General features: G+C 35.1%; 2 protein-coding genes across 2 annotated transcripts; one reads left to right on the forward strand and one right to left on the reverse strand.

The window, feature by feature from the left end:
- Positions 1 to 332: 332 nt before the first annotated feature.
- LOC123654750 lies at positions 333 to 2,293 on the reverse strand. The gene is made up of 3 exons (XM_045590635.1): positions 2,014 to 2,293; positions 1,802 to 1,926; positions 333 to 551 (listed from the first exon to the last, which is right to left on the reverse strand). Exons 1-3 carry the CDS (start codon positions 2,291 to 2,293, stop codon positions 333 to 335), a joined length of 624 nt encoding a protein of 207 aa, XP_045446591.1.
- Positions 2,294 to 4,102: 1,809 nt separating this feature from the next.
- Positions 4,103 to 8,528, forward strand: LOC123654751. The gene is made up of 2 exons (XM_045590636.1): positions 4,103 to 4,454; positions 5,668 to 8,528. The coding sequence occupies exons 1-2, from the start codon at positions 4,103 to 4,105 to the stop codon at positions 8,526 to 8,528; spliced, it is 3,213 nt and encodes a 1,070-aa protein (XP_045446592.1).
- Positions 8,529 to 15,496: the final 6,968 nt, after the last annotated feature.

Here is a 15,496-nt window from a genome sequence, read left to right on the forward strand (position 1 = left end):
CGCGAACGAAGTCGCAGGCAGAAGTTCGTATTGTACAAAGTTGAAATTAAAACATAGCTTTTTGATATGAATTATAATTAATGACAAAACAATAATCATAGTCAGGTAACTCTATAAATACAATTAAAACTAATAAATAACAATTTTTCACATATTTTTATCATCGACAATAGTATTGGATGGGGTTAAAAACTAAATTAAAATTTCCATTCTTGATTTGTTTTCTATTAGCTGATAACTTTTTATGTCCATAATATTTTTCCAAACATAATTAATGACTTTGGCACCTGTAAATGCCACCCGGGGCGCATTACACGGCTTATTGTCTAGATTCAAGGCTCTGCATCGTTATTATTTATTCGCCAATTATCACATATAATGAACTCGTATACGCTAGATTCCGTTGCAGCGAAGACACGGTTACAGTTTTTGTCCTCATGTATGTCTAATGCAATTATTTTAGTCGTTAGAGACTCCGAATAACTTTGCAAGTTAAACTGAATTTCTGGTGGTAATCTTTTACGTAGATTAGCCGTACGGAAAATCTCGATCTGTGGCAAAAACATATTAGTATAATATTATAATAAAATAAATTATAGTTAATATTATATCGATACCTATGTATAATAATTTTAATACGTGTCTTTCGATTGCCAATTCTATAAGGATCATACATAAATAATTAATTAATTTGTATAAATAAATAACAAAATTGTAACCTGTTTGAAGTACGATATACTCCTGGCGGATCGCGTTACAGTAGATATTTGGAAAAAAAAAACTAGTATCGTATTCGGAACATACTAATGCGAATGTTCACTTTCATTTCATTCAACGAAATGCTGAATACCCGCAATGAATGTACTACGCACATAACGAATACAAGTAAATTAAAATCAAAATTAAATTTTAGGTATTTTAATTATAAAAGTAACTAACTACACAATTAAAAATAATTTTTACACTATTATTGAAATTGATAACGTCACAGTTTTTTCATGCCCAATATTTAATGTAGGATATGTCCCGTGGCCCACGCGGTTTTTTGAGATGCCTACTGTCTCAGCTATCTGACGCACCTTCAATTGGCAGTCTACTAGTACGGGATTGTGCATTTTTGTATTTTTGGACACGCCCGCTTCCACAGTCGGTTAAAACAAAAACTACATGTCGGAAATGTTCTAAATCTAAACGATAATATATTTTTTTACAACAGTGGCTCCAACGGGCGGAGAGGCTTTTTATTGGACCGCCCTCGTATTAGCTTCTTGTATCTGTACACTTAAAATAATTAGGAAAAATATATATAAGATAGAAACGACCTTTTTATTGTGACATTTTTATGTAGGTAGTACCTACTAGATAGGTTTGTAATGTGGATTTGGATGTGTGGAATCATGGATTTATGTAGCCAATAACACCCCGCAACTGGAATATAGGCCTCTTTCTCATATAGGAGAAGGGTTTGTTGCAGTGGATTGGTGGATGTTTTGCCTACTATTAGTAACGATTACTATCAGGTGACTATGACATCAACCGGGAGCTAAATATATTCTCCGACGCACTGTGTGGAGACGCACAAAGACAGATACCTAAACAGGAAACAAATATTAGTACAAATACATAGGTATATCTATTCCGAGCGGGAATCTAACCCGTGATCTACACGGTGGTCGGCTACAGGTGCTCTACACGAACCAAGCTTGTAGGATTTCAATCAGTTAGTTCACCGAGTTCTTAAGTTGTCATTTTACGTTTTCCACGCAGATGTATATCGTACTTTTTTAGGTTTATCCCTAACCTTGCCATCTTCATAACCCAAGAGTAGCATGTGACCGTGCTCTAGAGCACGAGTGAGTCCAGGACAAGCAACGACAATTTGTTCTTCTTCTTGAAAGTAAATTTGGAATTGTTCTTCAGGAAACACTTAATAAACAAACAAAAACAAAATTCACATTAGTGATTTTTTAAGATTTTAAATTTTAAAAATAAAAATACTAATGGAAATCCTACCCGCATAAATCGCGCTGTAAGTACCAAACATATATGGATTTGTAATCAGATAATGCGAAGGAATATCCAATTTACAAACCTTCCCTGTCTTCCAACCATTTAGATCAATATAACAAACGTCACCATTCCTCAACAAAATATAAATTTCCCTCCGATGTATATGCATTCCGCAAATAAAATATCGGTTACATTTATACATGTCACCGAAATCCGTCATAACTTTAAAGTTCCATTTGCACTTCTCTACTTTTAATCGTCGCAAAACATTATTAGCGTCCATAATATAACAACATCTATAGTGGATTCTAAAATAAAATAAAAAATTTATAAGACCGAAAAAAAAATTGGTTGTCTGTAAAGTCGGTTTACGAACGATTGTTTTACGTGATAACGTCATAAAGAAACATTGATGAAAAATCGCATGTGAAAAATCGCATGTGAATTAAAATTGAACTAGTGGTCGCTCAGTATTCGGAATTCGACCATAATTATAATAAATGAAAGAATATACGTGTGTGAGTCAAATACATCCGGTAGTTTGTGTAATGTTTTTTTTTTTATTGATTTAATGTATTTTTATGCATAATTTAAAAATAATTGTGTTTGCTCGCAAACGAAAAAAAAACCGACTTCAATTACATCGACGAGTAATCCAACGTAGATCGACGAAAAAATAGTCAAGTAACTACGCGTTATCAGAGATTACTCAAAAAGTAGTTATCAGATCTCGATAAAATTTATATGTGACCACATGATAAACATCAGCTTTCGATTAAATTAAAAATTATTAAAATCGGTACACCCAGTAAAAAGTTATTGCGGAATTTCGAGAGTTTCCCTCGATTTCTCTGGGATCCTATCATCAGATCCTGGTTTCTTTATCATGGTACTAAACTAGGGATATCTTCTTTCCAACAAAAAAAGAATTATCAAAATCGGTACACCTAGTAAAAAGTTATTGCGGATTTTCAAGAGCTTTAGGACCGGGTCCTGATCCAGTATGCCTTACCATACTTGACTTACTTGTCTGGTCCTTCTAAGGAACATGAAAAAATTTCTACTCGGGATCTTGATTATATTTTACATCAGGCTGTCCTTATCTGGACCGGACCGGGTCCTGATCCAGTATGCCTTACCATACTTAATAATAATAATAATAATAATAAATTTATTTGTGAAAACACACTGCATCAGGTTAAAATTATATAAAAAGAAAACACATAGTACATAATTTACAACAAGGACTAAATACAAAGAGTAAAACGTAAAATAAAATAAAAAAAGAGATACAACATAAGCAATGTTATATCTCTCATCAAAAGAGATATAACATTGTTTATATAAGTTTGCAGCATGCCTCACAAAAAGGTGTGACCTCAGTTTACGTTAGGACTGTTAGTCCTAACACTGGTTTTCAGGACCACCCTAAGTTTTGTAATTAATTTTCATTTTGGCGGCACTCTGATAGAAATACACATACACATGGATACACATACTTGATTATATTTTACATCAGGCTATCCTTGTCTGGATCAGACCTGGTCCTGATAGAGCTTGCCGGATCTGGCATGCCTCATTCTATCCTGATCGGGTCCAGATACCTGATAGATACTGTGCATCTTGCAACCGAGTCTTCAAAACTAAATTCGGTTTCGCTAGCCATATTAGAGCCCACCAGCGTAATTTATAGGAGTCGCCGTCACCGGATACGGTGAGGACGACATCATCATCATCAGATAGATGACCTGGTTGAGCCTGACCTTTTTTCTAGTCGGGAGTGTTCGATAAAATATTTGAAAAATGCATATGCAATCAGATACAAAATTACTATGCATCGAATGACGTCTTGTCCGGGGTTCAGTTTGGATACCAAAAAAATTAATCAATTACTTTCTTATTATCAAAATTTACCGACAAAATCAATAATTGTCTGAAAATAAATAACACGTGATTCTTTTATTTATTGACTTCAGTAAAGCGTTTGATACACTCGATCATAAATCTATACAAATAAAGAAAACTGGAGTGTCTATTTGTAATATTAAAATAACCGCGTTTTACTAAATGAAATGAATGAATGTTTTTAATAATGAAAAAACAGTTATCTGCATTAGTTGGAGTATCAGATACTACCATTTTGCGAATCCTACATGACCACCTGGGTGTGACAAAAGTCAGTGCAAGATGGGTACCGAGAATGCTTACGCCACTTCAGAAACAGCAACGCGTCGATGCGTCAAAACAATTTTTGGAGTTGTGTGGAGACGAACCTGCTCAGATTTTGGAGCGGATTGCTACCGGAGATGAAACATGGGTTCATCACTTTGAGTCTGAGTCCAAACAAGAGTCCATGCAATGGCATAAAAAGGGGACACCACCGCCAAAGATATTCAAAGTGTCGGAGTCGGCTGGAAAGTTGATGGCTCTTGTGTTTTGGGATTGTGAGGGGATATTACTGATTGATTAAAAAGAAAAGGGAAGGACCATAACCGGAGAATACTACGCAACGATATTAGAAAAATTGAAGGAGGCCATCAAGGAAAAACGTCGAGGAAAATTGACTAACGGTGTGTTGCTCTTGCAAGACAACGCGCCGGTTCACAAGAGCAGAGTTGCAATGGCTGCTCTGCACACGCATGGCTTCGAATCACTAGTCCACCCACCAGTCCAGATCTGGCCCCAAGTGATTTTTATTTGTTTCCTAATTTAAAAAAAGACTTAAGGGAAAGGAAATTTTCTGACGACAATGGGGTAAAGGAGGTAATTTTGGCTCATTTTGACGTAAAAGATAAAAAATATTTTTACGGTGGCTTAGAATAATTAATTCACAGATCTAATAAATGTATTCAGATTAAGGTGACTAAATTGAAAACGAAAAATAGATTTATTGGTTAATTTTATTTCAAACCCTTCCATTCCACGAACTTTTGGACCTCCCCTCGTATGTGACAAGCTAAGGGTTATGTTAGCAAAAGTTGCCATTCTAAAATAAAAAATTCCGTATCCCGTCCGTATGTATCACTTTAATGCACTTGTTGAGTCTCTTATTTCATATGGAATAACGAGTTATGGCAAAACATTAAAAACATATTTAGATAAAATACAAAACCTACAATTAAAAATATTAAAAATTATAACACCCAAAAAAGTAATTCAGTTTAAAAGGAATATTTAAATATTGCAAAATATTACCTGTGCATACGAAATTTCAGATGCTATTTTTAATGGAACAAATAAAAACACCCCAACTACCTAGTTATGCATGCACGCCGGCCGTCTTAGGTTACTACGAAACGTTCTACGTTCTGCTCACTTAGCATTGCCACCGGGCAGTTTATAGTATTAAGAACGAAGACTAAACATAGAGATTAATTAATTCCTGGACTTGTTTTTAAGAAACATGAATGTAATAATATACTGTGTGAGAATCAGAAATATAACAGCCTCCAAATCGGCAACATGTTTCTCATCTTTCATTTCATTATTAATTTTAAGTATAAATAGTTTATATATATCATCATTATCATATATTTTTATCATTTTGATATCATCATTTGTTTTTGCTAGCCCAGCTTATATTTATAAATTATGTACGGTTTTGGTTCCCACGAATTGTGAAATGTGTTCTATTAGTCAATACATTCCCTAATCCAGTCTTGAAAAATATTTCTCAGGACATTGATAATTTAACTGTAGCTGAAGCTCATTTCTGTGATACTGAGTCATGTAACCACCTTATGAATACGTCAAGTAATAATTCTTTAAACATTATCACTCAGAACATTCGTAGTATTTATAAGAACATTGACAATTTCATTGTCCACTTATCGAGACTAAGTGTGACGGCTGACGTCATTATCCTAACAGAATGTTGGCTTTGTGAACATAAACCACCGCCTGCTATGAATGGCTATACTTATTACTTTTCTAAAATTCTGCATAATCAGAATGATGGTATCGTTATCTACGTTAGGGATGGTTTGCGTTGTGCTTTTTCGGAGCCGGAGGGACACGGTGGAAATTTTGCGGTTTTAAAACTAAATCCAGATATAGTTCTTATATGTACATATCGATCCCCCTCTTTTTATAACGCAGATACATTTCTTGACTCTTTGGACGGTATTATTAGGCCCATTCGCTCTGCTAACGTATGTTTGTTGGGTGACATGAACATTGACATCAAGCGCGGAAATAATGATAGAAATAGCTCGTCATATCTCAATCTAATGGCGGAACTCGGACTTCTTCCAGGTCATTACTTTCCAACGAGAGTTAATAATTGTTTAGACCATATACTGATTAAAACAAAATTTGGTGCTACTGTCATTGTAATGGATTCCACTGTTACTGATCATGCCTCAGTTTTGCTTAGCTTATCTTTAGGTACCCCGAAACTACCTAGCGATGGTTACTATGTTAGGACTAATCTGGATGCTGCCTTAGACTATATAAAAAACACCGATTTCTCATTTATTACGCTATCCACTAATGCCGATTTGGCTGCATCTTCTTTCGTTGAAAAACTTTCCTTTGCTATTATTACTAGTACCTCAAAAGAGATCAAAATCCCTGTAGAAAAAGAATTATTAAGCCCTGGATCACCCCTGGCACATTTTATGAAAATTTGCTATAAAAGGTACAGAAATTTTTGTAATTCACTAATAAGAAAACTAAAAATCCAATACGAAAGATCCTTAATTCAAAACGCTAGTAACAATAAACAAACTTGGTCTGCTCTCAGAGAAATAGTTGGTACCTCAAATAATAAAGTGTCACCTAAAGAACTCTTACATAAGGGCGATGAACCTTTTAATGCCGTGACAGCTGTAAATAATTATTTTGCAAACATTGGCAGTAACTTAGCGAGTAACATCGAACGCTCTTATAGTAGTACCCTATTAACTTCTAAAACTCCATTCTTACCTAACTCTATGGCCTTCTTACCGCCAGATGAAGCTGAGGTTCGATCAATAATTAATAGCCTTAAAACTAATTGTGCTGTTGGCTACGACATGATTTCTAGTAAATTGTTAAAGCTATCTAAGGACATAATCGTTCCTCCACTTACAATTCTATTGAAACTTTGTTTTGAACAAGGAATTTTTCCCAAAGTTTTCAAAAGGGCTCTAGTAACTCCGGTCCACAAGGGTGGGAGTCGAGAGGATGTCACAAACTACAGGCCGATTTCAGTACTCACATCATTATCAAAAATATTGGAAATTATGCTAAATAAGAGACTTATGAACTTTTTAGAAAAATTCAAAATTCTGTCTAATAATCAATTTGGATTTAGACCCAAAAAAAGCACTGTAGATGCGGTACGCAACTTAACTGACTATGTTACCAATCATATTGATTCTGGGCATAAATGTATCGGTATCTTTCTCGACTTAGCGAAGGCTTTTGACACTCTCTCGACACCAGCCCTGGTGGAGAAACTGGAAAGGATTGGTATAAGGGGTACTGCTTTGTCTATATACACTAGTTTCCTTACTGGTCGTACACAACAAGTCAAAATTGATAATATTATTAGCAATGAGGCACCTGTCACATATGGAGTACCACAAGGTAGTGGTCTGGGCCCGACTTTGTTTTTGATTTATATTAACGACTTGTGTCAGATGACTCTAACTGCTGGCAAAGTTTTTACTTATGCTGATGACACAGCTGTTGTATTTCATGGAGCAACTTGGGAGGATGTACGGGATAGGGCTCAGGAAGGGTTACTTAGGATTACTGGTTGGCTACGGACAAATCGCTTAACATTAAATATTAAAAAGACAACGTTTTTACAATTTACTAATGCTAAAATTAGTACCCCTGACGTGGAACTTAGGGTCCATACATGCCATCCGTCTATGACTGATTCCTGTGCGTGCTTGTCTATTTTGAGATCCTCTACGATCAAATACTTGAGTGTTCTAATAGATGATAAGCTTGGCTGGCGGCAGCATATTGAATTATTAACAGCGCGTATTCGCAAGCTCATCTGGATTTTCAAGAAACTCAGAGATGTAGTTGACCTCGATACTTTGCGTAGCGTTTATTATGCTTTAGTTCAATCTATTTTGAGCTATTGCGTGGTTGTTTGGGGGGGTGCCTCTAAATCACATATGATATTGGTTGAGAGAGCTCAAAGGTCACTGCTTAAAACTATGACATACAGCCCTTACAGATTTCCTACTGTGGAATTGTATAAGAAATGCTCAGTATTAACTGTTAGGCAACTGTTCATAATGCAGTCTATTGTTCGTCAACATCAGTACACGCCGTACGAACCTAGTGTGAGCAGCAGTAAGCGCGTGGTTAGGAATGTTATTGTGCTTCCCAAGGTTCGCACTGCTCTGGCTAGAAAACAGAGCAATTATCTGTCCATTTATTTGTACAATCGGGCTAATAGAATATTAAATTACTATACTCTATCCCTGAAAGAACTTAAAGCGATTGTGTTCAAGTGGCTGTCCTCGCTGGACTACCAAAAAACTGAAGATCTCCTCAAGGCATGCTGGAGTTAGTATGCACTTCTTAAACAATTTTATTGCGCAGACATAAAAACATTCATACTCACACCACTCATACACACACCCACACACACACACTCCCACACACACACACACACACACAAACACATACACACATACACATACACATATGCACCTTATCCTGTACTATATTTTACTTTTTACTTTTTGTATTATGTCTAGTTTGCTTAAAGGTATATTAGTTAATTTAAAGATTGCTTTAGAAATCAATAATGGAAGAGCACACTGGTTCATTGTGGCACAGGCCTTGCCTATCACAAGAACCAGGGAACTCATTATTTTATATGTAAATATTTTTATGAATAAAGCATTATTATTATTATTATTATTATTATTAAAAAAACCCTTATATCCATGGGCAAAGTTTGACTAGATTGCTTACACCCGTATGTTTTTTGCAATCTCTTTGTTACCATACCGTCGATGATAGTATTGTTTAATTAATAAAGGAGAAAGATTGTTAATATGTAGGGTAGATGCAAAGCTTTGTTTAACAAACTGTCTAAGCTTAGTATATATGTGTTTTCGTAACTATTGTAGTAATATGTGTAAGATTTGTCGTTGTAAGTATAATAGCAATATGTATAAGTGTTATATAAAATTTGTGAAACTGTAACTTGTGGACATGCCTTAGGGCTTTTGCATGTAAATATAGTGTAATATATGCTTTTCTTAATGTTACAAATAAATAAATAAAAAGTAGATATAAAACAAATTTTGTCGATTAAACAGATGAGTTAAGATCGTGTCTAGTTCGGCTGTTATACCAATTCGTATAAAAGCTAGGGCCATGAGAAGCATCGATTTTTTTATAAAAATACAGTTGAATAGAGAACCACCTTCTTTTTTTTAAGTCTGTTGAAAATATTAATATTTTCTTTTATAAATAATGCGCTATGTGGTCTAATAATATATTAGAAATATTTGTAATAAAATTAATATAGAGCACTATTACAACTTACCTATAAAAGGTAATATCACTGAATATAAGTTTGTGGGGTTTACGGCATTTACAGTTCCTGTTGTGCAGCTTATTTGTAACAGTCAATGTGTTGTATCCTAACTCTTCTACATAATAAGGAGTAAATTCAACGATGAATGATGATGTTTCAATACATTTGGCACCTAAAATTAAAAAAAATAATAATAATAAATATTAAAAGGTTTGTAATTTGTAACGATTATATTTTATAACTTTAACTTACTTAAAGAATATACTGTTCTTTTTAACCGGAAAGTGTCTATATCATAAATTTGCCATCCAACATTAGTCACAACTATGAGATCATCTAGAACAGATTGTAATAAAATATGTATTTAAAATAAGTGTAGCCTTTAGTTTAAAAAAAACTACAAAAAAATTATTACCACCGTAAACACAAATACTTCGTGCGTCTTCAAAGTCATACTGATGGTTTAAGCGGATAGCAGCATTTTTAACATTGTACCAACGGACTGCACTTAAAACTATACCTTTAGTACCTAAATTGGATTTATCTCTAAAAGCTAAGGCATTATTGTTTGTAGCTTCAGCAACAACTTTGGTCCACGCTTTAAAATGCTATTAAATAAAAAAATAATAATAATAACATCTAAATATTATTTAGTTGGGGTACAAAAACACCTTATGTAGTCAATATTTATTTCAGTGAGAAAAGTTAATAATCTGCTTTAAATAAAAAAAAATATAACAGAAATATATGAAGAAGTAAGTTTATTTTGTATTCTTTCAGGTTTATTATTTTGTTTATTTTTTCGCTTGGTTAAATGATATATATATATATGAGCTGTGCCTCGCGGTTTCATCCTCAATGCCAGGATAAAAACTAGCATATATATTTTACCGTCTTTTTGTGCCTAAGACACCGACGGTTTGCGGGTTCGATTTCCGCGCGGGATAGATATTTGTATTTTTACAAATATTCCTTTTCGGTTTCGGTGTCTGTCCTTATGGGTCTCCCCACCATGCCTCGAAGAGCACGTTAAGGTATCGGTATCCCGGTTGCTATCATAAAAAAGAGGCTATGATACGCCTGATAGTGATTGTTACTCACAGTAGGGAATAGATTCGCCAACTGGCAGTCGAGCAGCATGGTGGAATAAGCTCCGATCCCCCTTCTATATCGAGAAAAGGTCTATGCTCAGCAGTGAGATGTTACAGGCTGAATCGTATCGTATAGTATTTTTCTGGATCTTCAGCTATCTACGTAGCAAGTTTCATTACAATCAGTTCAGTAATTTTTAATTGAAGTAGTACCAAACTTCGTCCACCACCATAAACTCTCACGTTAATAATATTATTAAGATTTAAATTTGTACTCTCATTAATTTAAATAAATAACAAAACTAGCTAGACTTACTTTACAATAGTATTTACCAACTTCTTGCCAATGTTCATTGACACACATAGAATTAAATAGAGATTTCATATCCAGTTTTTTTAAAATAATCAGTAAGATGTCAGTAGGTACTTTCGCCCAGTCTGAAGAAGTGAAGATTTCGTGTGGATTATTTCTAGACATATTTATTGCTCCGGCACAAATAATATGAAAGTGTTAAAAACTTTGCCATAAAATTAGTGACTTTATTAAATTATACTAAATTGATTGTATTAACAATGTTTATTTTAAAAAATTTAACCAAAAGTATAGAGAGCAGACTACCCTCCTATCAATAAGTTTAAATTTAACAATCGAGTTTGACACCAACTATCATCACAACGATAGTGATGTACCCTATATACGACTGGTTAATACTTCAACTTTACTGAAGATTACAGCTAAATAATATTCTGCTTTATAGCAGGGCTTGGTAAGAATGGCGAAGAAGGGGGCATCATGCCCCGGGCGCTACGCACAAAGAGTCGCCAAATGGTCCGAAACACAAAAATTGCTGGATAATTTTTATTGAAGTGAAACTTCTTTAGGCGCATGAGGGTAATTTTTTTACGGTAGAAACGGCAACGTTCTGATGAAACGGCAATGTTTTTGTCGATGGTGCTAGAACGGAAATCTAAAGCTTTAGATTTGTATAAATAAAAACGAAACTTAAAAATTAGTTTGCCAAAGAAGTTTCACTATTAACATGTGTACTTTGTACGCAGATGCGGAGGACGGAGTATTGCTAAAGCATAAATCTAATATGCTGTGTGACTACGGCATTAAAAAATATAGCCACCCCCTCTCTTCTCGTGGGTGTCGTAAGAGGCGACTAAGGGATAACACAGTTCCATTACCACCTTGGAACTTGAAAAGCTGACCGATGGCGGGATAAACATCCTACCGCTGGTTTTGAAATACTCAGGCCGAAGACGGGCAGCAGCGTCTTCGGTGCGACAAAGCTAGACCTGCGGTCACCAACCCGCCTGTCCAGCGTGGTGACTATGAGAAAAACGCATGAGTTCACGCTATTTTTGGCGTGAACTTATGGAGGCCTATGTCCAGCAGTGGACTGTGATAGGATGAAATGATGATGATGATGATGATGAACCCTAGGAAGTACATTAGAAACGAATTAGCACTGTCGGATATGGTTTTAGAGCCCGAGTAAAAGTTTAAATATTCATTATACTTGGTCCAGGATAAACAAGGTATGTTAAAATCGCCTAGCAATTGTAAGTTATCGAAAGGATACGTATCAATTATATGTAGTAGGTACACTTTTTTCCAACTCTTTGTAACGAATATAAAATCGTTAAAATCAGGCGGCAAATAATACGTAGTGTGTGGCTTGAGTCATTGCACGTGCTGGTCTATACCATACACAGTGAGTCAGTGGAACGGGTGCCTCAACTGCCTCGCCACTCAAAACACGGCGCTGGAGCTAGTTCCCGTCGCACACATAACATAATCTAATTTTTATTGTTGTTAAGCGATCGCGATCGGACCGTGACACACACAACTCAGTATCTAAAATATCATTTTTCAACCATGTTTCTGTGAATGGTAAACTATCATAATCATTCATTAGTATATTATTATATACATAGATCTAAACATTTTGTTCGTAGGCCACGAACATTCTGATAGTAGATATTTAGATTCATATTACTCAAAAAAATATTATCATTAGCCATCTTAAAATGTAAGAAATATTTTCATTTATTAAACATGCGTACACATAAATACACACACAGCTAAACACACAATATTATGTATATTGTGTATTAATAAATATAATATTTTAGAAAATTTGTTACCGTGGGATTAATAATAATATTTGTATAGAAGTATAGATGAGAGATGTAGGTAGCACTGTATGCATATATATATAATACATATTTTTTATTATAAGATATTTATTTTAAGGATAGCTACTCGTACTCAAATATTAAGTTTTAAATATTGATACTAATTTATATCGCAATAATCCTAAAGCTATTTATAGGAATACAGTATTATTCTTTATCTAAAATACGTTATTCACTAAACACGTTAATTAATTTAGTTAATTTATTATTCCCAATAAAAAAAGAATTATCAAAATCGGACTACTCTGTAAAAAGTTATGCGTGGTCATACCTTACAATCAGTGAGTGAACACTCAGTCATCTCCTGTTTTCCTACCCTTAGGGTTAGATTTTTATTTTCAAATTTATTTGGGACCAACTTCGTAGTATACTCTTTCCAATAAAAGAAGAATTATCAAAATCGGACTACTCTGTAAAAGTTATGCGTCATACATTGAAATAAAAAAAAATCTGTAGATGAAAAATTGATATTTGATATGCATATGTATTTGTTCTCATTAGGGGTCCTCCCGTTATATACGTTTGCAATTAAAGGAAAGTCTTTGATAAGCATGACTATTTATGACAATGGGTGGAGGGAGGAAAGTTCGAAAAAAAAAATTCACCTTTTTAAAATATTCTTAAAACATTTTCATGACGATGGAAAGTTATCCTCTCGTACTTAAGAAGTGTATTATTTATTATTAGATACATATATATTTCTGAATAATTATTAAAATGCAACACGAAAATACATACATATATACTAGTTGACCCCACAAACGTTGTTTTGCCATATATGTTATTAACCCTCTTAATCCCCCCTTATAACCTAGGGGTATGAAAAATAGATATTGGCTCATTCTTAAACCTACCCGATATGTACACAAAATATCATAAAAATTGGTCAGGCCGTTTTGGAGGAGTATTTTAACATTGTGACACGAGAATTTTATATATAAGATATATATATCTCTCTCTCTTCAGTCTATCGCAGGCCACTGCTGAACATAAACCTCCACAAGTTCGCGCCAAAAATGCCGTGAACTCATGTGTTTTGCCCATATTCACCCCGCTGGGCAGGCGGGTTGGTGACCGCAGGGCTGGCTTTATCGCACCGAAGACTCTGCTGCCCGCCTTTGGCCTGAGTATTTCTAAGCCAGTAGTTGGATGGTTGATTATCCCGCCATTGATCGACTTTATAAATTCCAAGGTGGTAGTGGAACTGTTTTATCCCTCAGTCGCCTCTTTCGACAACCACGGGAAGAGTGGTTATATTCTTTACTGCCGTAGCCATACAGCTATAATATATCGAAACACATAAAATACGAAACATAAATTTTATTTGATACTAGCTGACCCGGCGAACTTCGTATCGCCTAACACAAACTTTATCGTATGGTATTAAAGTTCAAATTGACTTTTAAGTATTATCACAAATCTTTTGTATGGGAGTATTGAAAAGTGTTGTTTTTAGACTTTTTCAGGAAATTTAATTTTTTTTTTAGAATTTTTCTCTCCGTAAGAACCATCCTCGCACTTCAAGGAATATTTTAAAAAAAGAATTAGCGAAATCGGTCCAACCGTTCTCGAGTTTTGCGCTTAGCAACACATTCAGCGACTCATTGGCACATATGCCTTCAACTGACGTAGGACACAGCAGAAAATCTCCTGCTTAAAAAATGGAGCAGCCCGGCTGGGGAAGCATTTCGACCTTACAGAAAGATACCAACAAAATAACACTGTTTTCAAGCAGTGTTGTGTTACTGTTGGTGAGTAAGGTGACTAAAGCTCCTGGAGGGAATCAGGGAAAGGATCGACAGCGCGCTTGCGATTCTTCTGGTGTTGCATACGTCTATGCTACGGTAATCGCTTACTGTCAGATGAGTCGTGCGCTTATTTGACGATCAAGTTTTTTTTTTATGTCACTAGGTCGGCAAACAAGCGTACGGCTCACCTGATGGTAAGCGATTACCGTAGCTTATAGACACCTGCAACACCAGAAGCATCGCAAGCGCGTTGCCAACCCAATCCCCAAACGCCCCAGGAGCTCTGGTCACCTTACTCACCAACTAGAACACAATACTGCTTGAAAACAGTATTATTTTGCTGTGATCTTCTGTAGTAGTTATACAAAAAAATGCCTCCCCAAGCTTGAAGAGGCTTATGTCCAGAAGTGGACTGCGAAAGGTTGACGTGATGAGTAAGTCTACTTTCTTCTTAAAGTGCCATCTTCTCACGAAGTGCAGCGATCATTTTGGCAACTTGTAACCTTGTTACCACGGCCCTGAATAATGAACGGGTGGTTTTCCCAAACCATTGGCGTAGATTTTTTAGCTAAGATGTGTCCCTGTTCGACCCACATGCGCTGCACAATTATTTAGTCACGAAGCGGCAAGGTCAAAGAGTTATCAATAAAAATATCATTATTTAGTCACAGGTAACGTTATCGGTATCGTTATAATTCTGTTATAATTATATTTACTGGTGAAACTTAACGTTTCGGTTACCTAATAATCGTTAAAAATTTTAATGGTATAAAAGGTAGTGGAAAAATGAACGCTATTTACCTGTATTTTATAATGGTACCAATTACGTATTTGGTAACGTTTCCAAGCCCTGTTTTATATTAAAAGCAAAATTAAAATCTTCGAACCCAAGTCATTAACAAAAGGGTTCTAAAATATATTGACAGTTGTGTATAACTGTCACT

Source organism: Melitaea cinxia, chromosome 6, assembly GCF_905220565.1.
Source record: "Melitaea cinxia chromosome 6, ilMelCinx1.1, whole genome shotgun sequence".
Lineage (NCBI taxonomy): Eukaryota > Metazoa > Arthropoda > Insecta > Lepidoptera > Nymphalidae > Melitaea > Melitaea cinxia.

What these genes read in the sequence shown, in the direction of transcription:
- LOC123654750 (XM_045590635.1), bottom strand. Translation starts at nt 2,293, where the DNA reads ATGGACGCTAATAATGTTTTGCGACGATTAAAAGTAGAGAAGTGCAAA. An exon ending in TTACAGCGCGATTTATGCGG is followed by an intron (nt 1,927 to 2,013) that starts GTAGGATTTCCA and finishes TTGTTTATTAAG; the next exon opens with TGTTTCCTGAAGAACAATTC. An exon ending in TGGGTTATGAAGATGGCAAG is followed by an intron (nt 552 to 1,801) that starts GTTAGGGATAAA and finishes TTTTTGCCACAG; the next exon opens with ATCGAGATTTTCCGTACGGC.
- LOC123654751 (XM_045590636.1), top strand. Translation starts at nt 4,103, where the DNA reads ATGAAAAAACAGTTATCTGCATTAGTTGGAGTATCAGATACTACCATT. An exon ending in GGCTCTTGTGTTTTGGGATT is followed by an intron (nt 4,455 to 5,667) that starts GTGAGGGGATAT and finishes TCCCTAATCCAG; the next exon opens with TCTTGAAAAATATTTCTCAG.